Consider the following 15,000-nt stretch of genomic DNA (forward strand, 5'->3'; position numbering starts at 1 on the left):
AGTGGGGGGCGCTGGAGATGGTGTCCTTACGCTTGCAGGGTCTTCCTTCGCCGCAGTCGCGGCAGGTACAGATCACAGATACATACTGCCGGGGGCCGTACACACGAATGCTGCACGACATTACGCCGGCTGTAGGACGGTCATCATCATCTTCTCAGGTTGCTGGAGGACATATCGACATTGTCACAGTGATAATCGATTGTCCTCACCATAATAAAGTTCTAACTTTCAGCGAATGTTTAAATGTTGAACAGGGTGACATATGTCTCTTTATAGTTTATATATGGAAGATTTATTTTGATGGCACTTTTCTTGGATGGTTTTATTTTAATTGTTTATTACTTCTCTTGTAGTTTATTTATTTCCTTATTCCTTTTCCTCACTGGGGTATTTTTCCCTGTTAGAGCCCTTGGACTTATGGCATCCTGTTTTTCCAACTAATGTTATAGATTAGCTAGTAATAACAATAATAATAATGTGTGGGAGTCATCTCTCTGACGATTAATCCTTCAGTTGTTAAAAATTTTGTCGTATTTCTATTTCACAAAATTAATTGTTCTCTAACGCGAACAGATTAGTAATGTCTTGAAACCTAAGTGATATCATATGTATATATAAACATTTATTTTTTCATGGTCACACTCTCGTACTTACTCCTTGTCCATATCCATCAAATATGATAAGTTATTGAAATTTTGTGTTCAAGTTCACTGGAAAGAGAGACAAACTCACTGAGATTGATTTATTTAATCAATACGTTTTCATATATTTTACTGACCCAAGAGGAATGTCAGTATGTGTGTGTTAATTCCTTAGAAGAACCAATTGTTCCTTTCTAAAAGAAAAAAAAAAAAACACCCACACACACAAATAGTGAAAATTATAGTAGAGTGAATATGGTATAGCTTGCTTTAAACGGTATTAGACTAAGATTCAATTGACTTAATTGGATATTCACATATCAACAAAATAACACTAAAAATTGTAAATGAATTTTCACCTCGCAAACCATATAAAGTCAAATAATATAAACTGAAATCTTTATGGGTCGAAAATGCCCTGGAAAAAGTCTCTGATTCCTAAAGTCCATCTCTCTCTCTCTCTCTCTCTCTCTCTCTCTCTCTCTCTCTCAAGATTGACAAAACCTGATAAGGGGCAGAAGGACAAAAGGGAACTATTATCTTTTGCGATCACTCGTTTCTACTAAGTAGTACAGCTTTCCTTTTCGGAGATGGCCTATCTCAGTGCATTCTTCTGGGAAACTATTTACCAGGTCAGCCGAGGGAGGGAAAACACTTTCGATCTTTCCAGTTCCAAGGTTCACCAAGATCTTTTATGACTATATACTTTTATTTCTTGCGTGTAATCTAAAATTCCGGTTGTTTACCAGGCAAGCTAAGGTATCATAATCTAATGAATATATATATATATATATATATATATATACATATATATATATACATATATATATACATATATATATATGTGTGTATGTATGTATACTGTATTATCACTAGAAGACGACAAAAATGATAATGCATGAGCATAACAGCAACAGTGTTTTTAGTTTCCAATACCCACGAACTTGAAAAAGAAAAAAAAAAATCCGAGAACATATTCAAACAAGAACGAAAATATGACCAGCAAATTCCAAGAACATTAGCGCTGGATTGACATTATGCAAATAGGTAAGTCAAAAGGAGACAGTTGCCAAGCACATCTGCAACATATGCCTGTCTCGATCGCAATTGCTCTACGGCTGGTCGGCGACAAAATTTGAGTTTTCCCATTTTTGCTGTATCTATAACAATGATAAATACCAAAATACTAATGAGAGAGAGAGAGAGAGAGAGAGAGAGAGAGAGAGAGAGAGGCTCAAAGCAACAGTCTGTCGCAGTGTCGTTTTTTAATATTGTTTTTCTAGGAATTTCACCACAAGCCAGACAGCACATTACACAAGTTTTACAGACCTGACCTTCCTACTCCCTCCCCTCCCCCTTTCTCCCTTTTGACCCTCACAACCCCTCCCCCACCTTTTTTTTTTTTTTGTTGGGTGCTGTCACCAAAGTCGTCCAGGCAATTTTCAGTTCAATGCATCTTACCTCTTGACAGTCTGGGAACAGACTCAAGATCTCATGAGTTGCATTTATAGCTCAGATTGAAAATGGCAACTGATAATCAGTGTTAAAATGAAAAATCTTACAAAATATGATGTATATTTCAACGGAAATTTGTAGCAAATTAACAAATCATGCAAACATTGTAACACAAATCTTCATATTGTAAGAATCTAAAAACGATAGCTACCGAAGCCAAGAGTAACGTAATGCACGCAGAGAGAGAGAGAGAGAGAGAGAGAGAGAATCAAAATTAAACCGAATATTGCATTCAGTAGCAATTACCAACTAGTGTTCTTCCTTCGGTGTAATTTGAATTGGGGTAACTACTGTATATGAGAAAGCGATCTTCAATACAGGAAAAAAATATAAGATTAATAATTTAAAAAAAACGACAGACAAAACTAAGCACATGCTCATCTTTCTCTATTAATATATATATATAAATGAATATAAATATGTGTGTGTGTGGAAATTCATTCCTGCTGACAAGTGATGTGCGTAAAATATGTATGTCTTTTCACTTTTCCTTTCGTGGCTATAATACATCCATAGTTCTTCATTTTCCGTAATGGACAGATTTCCCTCTTTACTTAAATAACAATAATAATAATTCGTTCAGGTCCACAGAGGCCTGTTAGTGCACAAGATCCTCTTTGGATGCATCTGTACTCTGAGACGTGGTCGGGAACATGCACCTGCCTTTTCGTGTCTGAAGGATTAAGTTCCTACAACCTTCAGCACTCTCTCTCTCTCTCTCTCTCTCTCTCACACACACATTAAAACGCAATGATTATCGATATATTTATATATGAAACTAACCTAGTCTAGGACAATAAACTCCAAGCTCCGACTTGCTGTCAAGCACGGGACCCAAATAACCTCACCATGCAACCCACCCCTTATCTTAAGTTATAAGTATTACTAAGATACAGTAGCTTAGTATTTGAAACCTAGTAACCACAAGGAAAATGAGTCGACTGTAACCTCAGTTTCGGCTAGGTTAGGGTTCGAAACCTTGGACAATCAGAAGCAGCCATCATAAAATTAATTCTCCTTGGAGTCTATGATCCCGAAGCAGACTGAATTCGATATTAAGAGGTAATTGTGGCTTATATGAAAAAATATAAATTACAATTAAATGTGACTATATATATATATATATATATACACATATATATACATATATATATATATATATATATATGAAGGAAACCACACAAAGGACAATGACTGAGCGGAGGATTATGTTCTTTTGAAGTTTCAACTTGAACACTAAGGGTACGAATTTTGGTAGTTCTTTTTAAAGAGAGCAATAGACCAAAACTAATATATCACGACCCAATGTCCTGAGAGAGAGAGAGAGAGAGAGAGAGAGAGAGAGAGAGAGAGAGAGAGAAAACCAATTAAAAGGTCTTTATAAGTTTCTACAAGGATTAATATCATGAATATACTAAAGACAAATAAAATTCAAAACCATAATATAATGAGTGATAACAAATCCCATAAATGAGAAAAACAACTTAAATTAAATAATGTATGAAAACAACGCAAATCTGTACGAAGAATTGCGAGCGAGTAGAACCACAACGCAAGTCCATGACTGCATTGAACTTAATGATAATTACTTAAAAGTATACGAGAATATGTCTCACTCTCTCTCTCTCTCTCTCTCTCTCTCTCTCTCTCTCTCTCTTCTATCGGTATGCGATCTCTTTAATCCCTACCTGTGGGCAGGTGGGTGGGTATTTGAAATATCAAGAGGTGCTAAAGGTCTTTTAATAGCAGCAAAGTCTGTTTGCCTTCCCGGATTAAAATGGTCTACCGTAGGCCTATGTCAACAGTCAGGTAAAATGTCGCTAACCCCAAATCTATTCGAGATCGTACCTGCCCACGGCCACGATCTGGCTGGGTAACCTTCGAAGGTTGAAAGGAACTGACAAGGCGAGTTGTTCAAGTCGGGACAATGGTCTGCTTTATAATCGGATAATGCTCTGATCAAAATTTGGCCCAGAAATATTGATATAAAGTTTTATAGCCCTGGCTAATAAGTACATATAGGTAATGCCACATTGCAAAAAACATTGTACTTTTATCCTTTATATCTATATGAATGATAACAATTATCTCAGAATTCTATGGTCACATGAAGAGAGAGAGAGAGAGAGAGAGAGAGAGAGAGAGAGAGAGAGAGAGTCCAAATTCAAAAAATAAGTCACGACTCAAGTACAAATATCCTCGTTTCCTTCAGATAACGTAAATGCATACCATCTCGAACAATAAAAAAAATTTTTTCTTGGGATCTATTATATGCATAAATTTCATTCAGTCATTTTTTTCTTGGTTCCCATGTCAGTCTTCGTTGCTCAGTAGAAATGCCTCAACGCACTGCTCTAGGAACATAGTTATCCGAGTTGGTAAAAAATAAATTAAATCTATAAAAAAGCAAAGATAAAAAAGAAACCTTGGTCGGGTAGCCAGCCACGACAGACTTGACAACTACTGTCGTAGCAGTGTGTTTGTTTTACAGGTGATGCTTTTTTTTCGTAAAAATTAACACATTCTTGTTTTCGGTTGACTTTCTGTCACTCCCTGGGAAGAAATTGTCTTTACCATAAACCAAAAACTAGACATATGCTTGCTCGCATCGCATTCGCCCAACTATTATTTTTATTATTATTATTATTATTATTACTTGCTAAGCTACAACCCTAGTCGGAAAAGCAGGATGCTATAAGCCCAGAGGCTCCAACAAGAAAATAGCCCGGTGAGGAAAGGAAATAAGGAAAAATCCAATATTTCAAGAGCAGTAACATTTAAATATAAATATAAACTATAAAAACAAGAGGAAGAGGAATAAGATAGAATAGTGTGCCCGAGTGTACCCTCAAGCAAGAGAACTCTAACCCAAGACAGTGGAAGACCATGGTACAGAGGCTATGGCACTACCCAAGACTAGAGAACAATGACTTGATTCTGGGGTGTCCTTCTACAATATAATATACTAAAAAATACTGTAATAGGTTTTAGACATTAGATTACATTCGTATGTGACTTGCTTGATATTTCTAATTCATCTTATATTTAAACGATATATAAAAACAATGATTCTAAAAGTTTATATCTTGTTTTATAACGAAAATATTAATATTGTTCAATATTTCTTTAAAAACAATATATCTAAGCTATCATAATTATTATGATTATGAAAAGTTTGTGTTTACTTGCATACATAGGCCTACATATATGTGATATAGCCACGAAAGGAAAAGTGAAAAGACTGAGTTAGTACTTTCGTCTTGTGAGTAACATCGTCGATGTTATTAATAAAGTACTAACTCCAATCAAGTCTGTTTACCTTCCATATCTTGGCTATAACACAAATTTACCATGGAAGCAACAAGAGCATGTATTAATACAACTGAAATGAACAGTATTCAAATAGAAGAGTGGAACTCCTATCTTGATCACGTCTGGTTACCTAAACATAATCACTGCACGAAAACACAAAAACAGTTTAAATCTTTTACGTTTTTACACGAGAGAGAGAGAGAGAGAGAGAGAGAGAGAGAATTAGTTGTCACGTTTGTAGCGTCGGTATACCTATCTAATAATAGAATAACAATAATAACTAACACGAAAGGAAGAAAAAAGTAATCACAGTTAATGAGTACTCCCAGATACAATTTTAAGAGTAATAACGGCTTCACACACAAGTTCCAATAATCCATTACATAAGCCTGGTTGTAATTATAAAAAATACGCTTCTGACTAATTTATAGCAGGTTAATTACACTTCAGAGAGAGAGAGAGAGAGAGAGAGAGAGAGAGAGAGAGAGGGTTATTTTTTCCAAAGGTCATTAAACTGACAAGTTTCTTGCACGAACTTAATAGGTCTGAGCTGAGATCTGCCGTAAGAAGAATGCAGCTGACGGGAACAGAACATACCAGTCTGGAATCCGTTACTACACATTCTCAGCGAAGACCTACTGGAAGGGCTTGCTCTGAGCCAAGACCTACTGGAAGGGCTTGCTCTGAGCCAAGACCTACTGGAAGGGCTTGCTCTGAGCCAAGACCTACTGGAAGGTCTTGTTCTGAGCCAAAACCTACAGGAAGATCTTGCTCTGAAACAAGACCTACTGGAAGTTCTTGTTTTAAGCCACTGGAAGGTCTTGCTCTGAGACAAGGCCTGCAGGAAGGTCTTGTTTTAAGCCACTGGAAGGTCTTGCTTTGAGACAAGACCTACTGGAAATTGTTGCTCTAAGACAAGGCCTGCAGGAAGTTTTTTAAGCCACTGGAAGGTCTTGTTCTGAGGCAAGACCTACTGGAAGGTCTTGTTTTAAGATACTGGAAGGTCTTGTTCTGAGGCAAGACCTACTGGAAGGTCTTGTTTTAAGATACTGGAAGGTCTTGCTCTGAGACAAAGCCTGCAGGAAGGTCTTGCTCTGAGACAAGGCCTGCAGGAAGGTCTTGTTTTGAGACAAGACCTACAGGAAGATCTTGTTTTAAACCACTGGAAGGTCTTGCTCTGAGACAAGAATTGCAGGAAGGTCTTGCTCTGAGACATGACCTACTGGAAGGTCTTTTTTTAAGCCACTGGAAGGTCTTGTTCTGAAACAAGACCTACTGGAGGGTCTTGCACTGAGACAAGACCTACTGAAAGGTCTTGCTTTGAGACAAGACCTACAGAAATGTCTGGCTTTGAGACCACAAAACTGAATCTTACGGATCTGGGAAAATCGACTAGAAATACTGAAAACTGTTGAAGAATAAACAAATAAAGTGGAATATAACATAAAATTGACTGTTTAAAGAGTCAAAAGAAAGACTAACAACTTATAGAATGCTAATGAAAATTAATTTAAAATTCCCTGGGAGAATTTATGCTCTAGAGTACCACTATCCTGAGTTAAGAGGTCTCTTGCTTTAGGGTAAACTATTTGATCTACTTCATTATTTCCTTTTCTCAAAGGGCAATTTTTCTCTGTTGCAGCCCTTGGACTTAAAGCATCATGCTTTCTCAAATAGGGCTGTAGTCTAGTTAGCTAGCTAGCTAGCTTAATAATTGTAAAAATAATAACAACATATGTACCCCTAAAAAAAGATGATGATAATCAAAGTTTAAAATTGTCATTGAAAACACCAAAATTAGCACTAACCTTAGCATTATAGAATTTAGTGCTATTCTAAGGCCACAAAAAGAAAAATTAAATCCTACGAAAAACCGAAGAAACTTGGAAAAGAAAAGACTCGGAAGCAATACCAAGAATTTGATTTGCAATTAGAAAAAATCGAGTAGTAATAACCCTAATAATCCCCCCTCTCTCTCTCTCTCTCTCTCTCTCTCTCTCTCTCTCTCTCTCTCTCTCTCTCTCTCTCTCTCATAGCGTGGCAACAATCGGGGTGGGATGCTTCTAATTTTAGTTGTGAAATGACGTCTGTAGTGTCTTTGTTATTTATCATGCAATAAGGTACTCTAAATAATGATAAAAATATCTGATTTTCGCGCCATGTGACTTTCCTCACTCCTTTGCATTCACACAACGCATTGCATTTTCTAGTGGGCATTTATTATCCAGATTCACCTTCCTATTTATAATCTATTCCCACCTTAATTTCATCCGCATCAAATTATATCTTTCATCTCGTAATTGTGCCCCTTAAAAAAAAAAAAAAAAAAAAAAAAAAAAAAAAAAAAAAAAAAAAAAAATAATGTGTAATGCATTATTCCCATAACATCAAATATGTTATATGTTTGTAACATGTTTGCTAACCATCCTTTGATAAATATCAAATATCATAATCAATTCTCACAACAACAACAATAATAATAATACAATTACGTGCAACGCATTACTCTTATATCATATATTCTATTTTATAACAGGTTATATTAACAACATTTTGTATATAAAAAATTACATAATTCACTCCAAACTTCAAGAGGGTTAGATTTTCAAGTGAGACTTCAAGTAGGTATTAAGAACATAACGTTACACATTAATGGGGCATTTACTTCATATTCCATATCTTTTGAGGTGGGGCGTTAAGCAAGAAGAGTCCTAACTTGAGTGACTTAGAAATTTGGCATCGTCTCCTTGTGTGATAGTTGTTCTAGAACCTAATTAGATGTTTTTTTTTTTTTTTTTTTTTTATGCAAAGCAGGTTAAAAACTAATTCTATCCTTATGTCTTCTTACCTGAACGAATTCTATGTGAAAAGCATTCACTCTGATTTTCAGTCTATTGTGAACATGTAAATAGCAAAATTACCTCAAAATAATTTTTTTTTTTCGACGCTTAATAATCTGAAATGATAGGGGAATATAGCAGACAACTGTCTTGGGAGTCATAACCTCACAAATAAACAAGACAAAATGTAAAAAAACAAAATAAAGAGACGCTAAAAGAGGAAAGGGTAGATCACACATTTCCTCCCCCTTTTAGAAAGGCAAAGGTTGATTCTCCTTAGGCCTATTCAATCTCGCCACAGAATACACAACTTAATGTTCGAATGCCGGAGGCGAAGAGTGAATACCTCGATGTGAGATTTGCCATGCCAAGCGTTTTCAAAAGCATTTACGTGACTCTTCCATTAAACTTTAATGTACTTCGGATATCCTAAAAAAAACCCTGTGTACTTCTTGCTTGATAAATAAAGTTTTATGCCTTCGGATAAATCGAAAGAACAGGTTTAAGACATAATTTGTTTGTGTTGCCAATTGAATCTTAAATATTTTTTTTTCTTTCTGTAGAAACTGGACGATTGTCCATGAAGTTTATGAGACACTCACTAAATAATGAACACAACACATCATTATTTATAACAATGACAAAATTTCATTTTTTTTTTCATTTACAAGACATTTGACATTTTCTTATTCCTACGATAGTAAATTTCTACAGTACAGAATTATAAGGTCCTAGTCAACTAAAATGGTTATACGGTAAGGGTTTGCTGTAATTTCGGCACCTCTTTTGGAACATCGCTAAGCCCCCTCCTCCCCCCCCCCAAAAAAAAAATCAAGGTCTCGAGAAAAAAAAACTCAATAGCTCTCTCTCTCTCTCTCTCTCTCTCTCTCTCTCTCTCTCTCTCTCTCGCAATGGCTATATGGCTTTTGGACACCAACATGACGTTTTATTCTAATTCATTGATGCTTTACACACCTTTGAATGAATTTCCTATTATATCACCTTGAATGAATTTCCTATTATATCACCTTGAATGAATTTCCTATTATATCACCTTGAATGAATTTCCTATTATATTGTAGACAATTCATCTCACCCCTTTCCTTGTTTACCAGCAAATCAACCTTCCACCAGTTCACAGTTGTCGTCGTTAGGTTAAAATGGCTACAGGCCAACCGGGGCTCACGTTCTCCAGAGCTCCCACATGACCCAATTGATAATTCGAAGAATCGCATTTCTAAAAATCATAATTGGGGAACACGTGGAACCTTTTTCCTTCTTTCTTTCTCCTAAATGATAACACCCCTCCAAAAGTTCGTTTTTTTTTTTATCCCTCATACTCTCCCAACCTGCTACATCTCCCGGTCCGTTCTAGGGAGAGGAGATGATTTGGAGTAATAAAGGCGTCCTCACTGGATGTTCCAGGGCGGTTTATGGTTTTGTAGCCCCGGGCTACTATCTCATGCTTAGAGCCAAATGAGATGGAGGGTAGGCGATGTCGGAGGTAAGGGAGGTAACTATTTTTTTCAAGATGAGAGACGCAGGAGAGTTTTTAAAGACGGAGGCGAATGGGGGCTTGTGTTAAAGATACGGATCAGGTACTGGTATCTGTAGATGACCAGAGATGTGAGAAATGCAGCCAGGTGGGGCTCGGCTGGTTAGGGGGGGTGGGGGGTGGATTTAGAGTTTTATTACCGAGACATAAAAGATCCAAGAAATTTATTTAGGATATTGTTTACGACGCCATGAGAAAGAAATGTCTAGTCAATGAAATAAACAGCTCATTTTAATGAACTTTAAGGGACAGTATGGAAACTGTTTTCGATTTCTATGAAATATTCTAAACAGTTCTCCGATGGTGTTCGTGGTGGAAAAACAATAAATTAAAATATTTTTTGACCATCATTAAGATAACTTGACAAAAAAATATTCAAAATTTCATAAGCAACTCCTTTTGAAAGTTACTGAACTATAGTGGACAGAATGAAAAATACATCCGATTTTTACAATGAAACATTCTAAACGGCTCTGCGTTCATTTCATAAAAGGTAAGAAAAATAATACATTTACTTATTTTTGACGATCATTAAGAGGACTATCTTGACGAAAACAGCAATTCCAAATTTCACACGCCACTCCTTTAAAAAAAAACCTTAACCTTTGCAACCATAACTAAACCACCTAGCACTTATAACACGAGTCATTCCATCATTAGACGGCAATGACCATAGCAACTACGACGTAATGACACCATACACAAGGAAAATTACGAAATCATGCCAATCGCTTATCCCGTATCGGTCGGAAAGGTGGCTACGACAGTAGACAGAAGAAGGGGTTCTGCCAGGGGCATGGGTCTGCTAATTACCTGTTCCTCGAGATTGCAAGACCAGGGCATGACACCTTGACCTCTTGGGGTTTGCGTTTTGTTCTGAGATCTTCTTCCTCATAGACATACATACAGACAGATAACCACATGATATCTACTGCTGATATATATATATATATATATATATATATATATATATATATATATATATATATACACACACACACACACACACATATATATAATGTACCCGAACCGTCAAAAATTACGTCTAAATATTTAGATAGATATGCACACGTACACAGATTCAATCCCTCCCCCTTTCCTAACTACAACCCACTGGTTAGGCAATTTGTGGGAGAGTTGTTTCAGAGTGTACCTCTCGGAGTAAACCCTCTCACCAGGGTAAGGCTACTATCTCTCCCTTTGAGGGTGTCAGGAATTATAATATAAATATATATAAATATATATATATATATATATATATATATATATATATATATATATATATATACAAATACATATATTATATATATATATATATATATATATATATATATATATTATATATATATATATACATATATATATATATATTATATACATATATATATAAATATATTTATATACATATATATATGTATATGTATATACATATACATATATATATATATATATATATATATATATATATATATATATATATACACACACACAGTCAGACACTTGCTCTTTATCATACAGTAGAGGTGTGTGTGTTTGGATGAGAGATAGCTTCCAAGGGAATTGGTTAAAAGAAATTATCATTTCTAAGGGTAACATATGAGACTGTAAGAATTAGGCAAAACATGTGAGTACAGATGAGATAGAGTTAATGTATCATGTGTTTGTTATGAAACATGTATGTGCTAGGCTGTGAATGGTACAAATAAACCTGAAAAAACGTAGAAATGTGACGAATGTTCTAGTATTGTTTAGAAGATAGTTTGGAGAAATTGCAAGTTTCTATGATGGAAGCAAAGCCATGTTTGATATCTTTATGGTTAAAATCTTTATCAATGTAGTGGCATAAGAGGCTTGATAACCAAATGGGTCAAGAATGGTGTGGAATGATTAATATGTACGGATTGAACAGTACTGATGTAGGATAGTGAAGAGAATTTAGAAATAAGTGACAATTTTTTAATGTTACGTGAGAAGAATGTTGAGGCAGCATTGTGTGTGAGCAAAGTATTGGGAGAAATTTAGACTAAGGCATTACTGTTAGGAATGTACCGGGTGTTTGTCGAGCTTACTTTAATTTATGGAAGTGAAGAATGGATGTTAAAAGCTAATTAAAGAAAGGCGAGAGGTGTTGGAATGATAAATTAACTTAATACATGTAGTGGGAGGAGAAATAAATTATGTGAGAAATATGGAGATAAGTTCCAGTGACTTGAAAAAAAGGGAAAGGATATATCAGTTATTTGAGATGAGTTTACTATGTGGAAACATTGGAAGGAGATACTAGGGTAAGAAGTGTGTATAAATAGTAAGTGTTGAGAGAGATGGAAGAAAGCATTGACCGTGCTGAAAGGACTTGAATAACAACAACAAATGCAACCATTTCTAGCCCACTACAGGATAAAAGCCTCATTCACGTCCTTATTCATGTCTAGGGTTTAGTTAGTTTTTATCACCACGCTGCCCAATTCGGACTGGTGATGGTTGGGGATTTTCGTCTGATCGCTCATACCAAACCAACCTAGTATGCGTGGCCATGACTAGTACAGCTTTGCTGATTACGGCTTTACACAAACCCTTCCACCACGTTAAGATAACCCCAATCAGAAACTGGATACAAGAGACATTTAAAAGGAAGGACCTCAATATCTCCAAAGTAGAAGGGTGCGTGCAAGATAAAAAGAGATAAATCGCGCACTGTTTACGAGGGGAAACGATGCGTTGCTGATGGGTCTTCTAAATATGTTTGTGAAGTAGCTGAAGTCGAGGAAGTTTTCAGGTTAATCTACGATTCACCGGGTAATTTAATCAAAGAGGCAGTGACCGAAGAGTTGGTTTTCTGAGGCCACTATTGTTGCCTTCGCCAAAATCTTCTGCGAAGGGTATTTATTCACCCCAGTCGTAGTTTGTTTGTGAGCAACTTTACACAAAAACTACCGTACCGATTTTGATCAAACTTAGTAGTCATGTTGGGTATGACCCAATGATGAATTTAATATTTAGGATGAAGTCCAACAAAGTACAAGTATGCAGCAGTATCTTGAACGCAATCTCAATGTTAAGTAAATGGACAATTTTTGTTTGTGAACGACATTATGCAAAAACTACAGAACCAATCACAGAAAATTAGTGGACGTGTTGGGTATGACCCAAGTACAATTCATTAGATTTTAAAGAAAACACACCGAAGTACAAGTACGCAATGGAGATATAGCAAAATAAGACTGCTTGGTGTGGCGAAGGCATGCTCTCTAATGGGTTCCACAACATGGGAGTAGTTGACGATAGAGGATTGAACGCCAAAAAACAAACTAAAATCAAGAATTGCCAAATATTTCTTTGATGGCAAATAATGTAAAAAAAAAAAAAAAAAAAGTCGAAAATAAGTCCCACATGAACAAAAGAGCCGCTATGTAAAGTTACATTAATAAACGACAAGCTAATGGTAATACAATTAAATATGTACTTTTGACATGTTATCTCGCGTAAAAGCCGAGGAAAGATGGCTGTGAAACAATATCCAGCCTTTCAATGCAAGCGAAGCCATCTGATGACACGCACCTTGGCAAAACTGAGAAACAGATGAGAGATAGAGGCCATTCTTTGCACGGATTCCATTCCCACCAAACGTGACCCCGAGTGGATTTCAACACTCGTGGGTCATTTCGACACCTATGGGAGGTCGCAGGGAAAATGACCGAGGGGGTTACGACCCTCTTTACTTGATTATCCAAGACCATCGACGCAAGGGATGGAAGGGGGGTACCAAGGGATTCCGAGAGTGAGAGAATATATGGGGGAATTCGGGGAGAGAATTCGCCTCTATGTCTTCTGTAGCATTAAATGAGATGGAAATTGTACATTTAGATAACATTAGAATGCGTAGATTGGCTCACCCATTATCATCACTATGGGTGGTACGAGAGAGAGAGAGAGAGAGAGAGAGAGAGAGAGAGAGAGAGAGAGAGAGAGAGAGAGAGAGAGAGAGAGGGTGGTTACGTCAAGGGGGGAACCCCTTTTACCGGGGTAACGGCCCATCAACCTTCCTCCACTACCCTGTACCACTCTCTTCTACTACTACCGCTACAACTACTACTACTACACTTTTTTACATGACACCTTTCCATAAATTTACACGTTTCTCTGATTATGATAAATGTAACATTGATTTCCAACGAACATTTATTGCTCCATAATGCACAAATTTTGTTGTTCTATACATCCTGTTTCTTAATTGGATATCGAGCATTTCTGCTAAGTACAAGACACTTGCACATTTCTATTCCTTTTAAGTATACTGGCATTTTACTGTCAAATCACTTTTTAATATTTTGAGTTAGTAATACCTTAATCAAAATATCCTTTTTTCATTTTTATAATTCAGGGACAACCGCAACTATTCTTTTCATTCCTTAGCATTCATTTAAAAAACACAGGTAAACAATTCTTTTTTAACTAAATATTATGCAGACGGTACCAAATGAAATATCTTTAAATAATCATCTGACTTGTCAACCAGATAAGTGATATAAACACCTAAATATGAAGAAAAGTATTTTGCTTCATCCGAAGGTCCACAAAAACGAGGCTATTCCAATATCTGTACACGCAAACTCGACCCTCAAGGATCACTGAAGTATAAGAGCCATTCCAAGGATCAAATACTAAACGACAGTAAGACTATGTCGTTTAGTGACTATTTAAAGAGCCACGGGAAAAGGCTCAATACTGCACAGGATTCTAGAAGTTTTATTCCTGCTGTGAACAAATTGTGGAATGATCTTTCTAATCGTGTAGTTGAATCAAAAGTTCAAACTTGTAGCGAATGTTTTTACGTTGAACAGGCTGACAGGTCTATTTTCATAGTTTATTTATGAAAGATCTATTTAAATGTAGTTAATGTTCTTAGAATATGTTATTTTGATTGTTCATTACTTTTCTTTTAGTTTATTTCCTTTCCTCATTGGGTTATTTTTCCTATTGGAGCCCTTGGGCTTATAGCATCCTGCTCGTACAACTAGGGTTGTAGCTTAAATGATGATGATAATAAAATAATAACAACACCACGTTTGGAGATGAACGCAAAAGACTGGAATGTCTGTAAGAATACTTCAAACTAAGAACTGGTATAGGCCCTGAC

At 36.1% G+C, this 15,000-nt stretch overlaps 2 protein-coding genes across 6 annotated transcripts in view; both read right to left on the reverse strand.

Moving 5' to 3' along the window:
• LOC137621652 (ankyrin repeat and BTB/POZ domain-containing protein 2) overlaps window positions 1–15,000 on the reverse strand; it is a 622,846-nt gene that overhangs the window by 81,393 nt on the left and 526,453 nt on the right. For 3 of the 5 annotated variants that reach the window (XM_068352125.1, XM_068352126.1, XM_068352124.1), the window contains exon 2: window positions 1–710. This exon is cut by the window's left edge and continues 655 nt beyond it. The exons of 1 other annotated variant lie outside the window; for it this stretch is intronic. In XM_068352125.1, the coding sequence (XP_068208226.1) occupies window positions 1–121 (121 nt within the window). In that variant the 5' untranslated portion in view covers window positions 122–710. The remainder of the gene's footprint in view (window positions 711–15,000) is intronic. One more of the 5 variants, XM_068352127.1, reaches the window with a different exon arrangement.
• LOC137621359 (uncharacterized) overlaps window positions 6,706–15,000 on the reverse strand; it is a 65,537-nt gene continuing 57,242 nt past the window's right edge. The window contains exon 5 of the mRNA XM_068351658.1: window positions 6,706–6,876. Within this exon, the coding sequence (XP_068207759.1) occupies window positions 6,706–6,876 (171 nt within the window). The remainder of the gene's footprint in view (window positions 6,877–15,000) is intronic.

The sequence above is a fragment of the Palaemon carinicauda genome, chromosome 28, assembly GCF_036898095.1.
Source record: "Palaemon carinicauda isolate YSFRI2023 chromosome 28, ASM3689809v2, whole genome shotgun sequence".
NCBI lineage: Eukaryota > Metazoa > Arthropoda > Malacostraca > Decapoda > Palaemonidae > Palaemon > Palaemon carinicauda.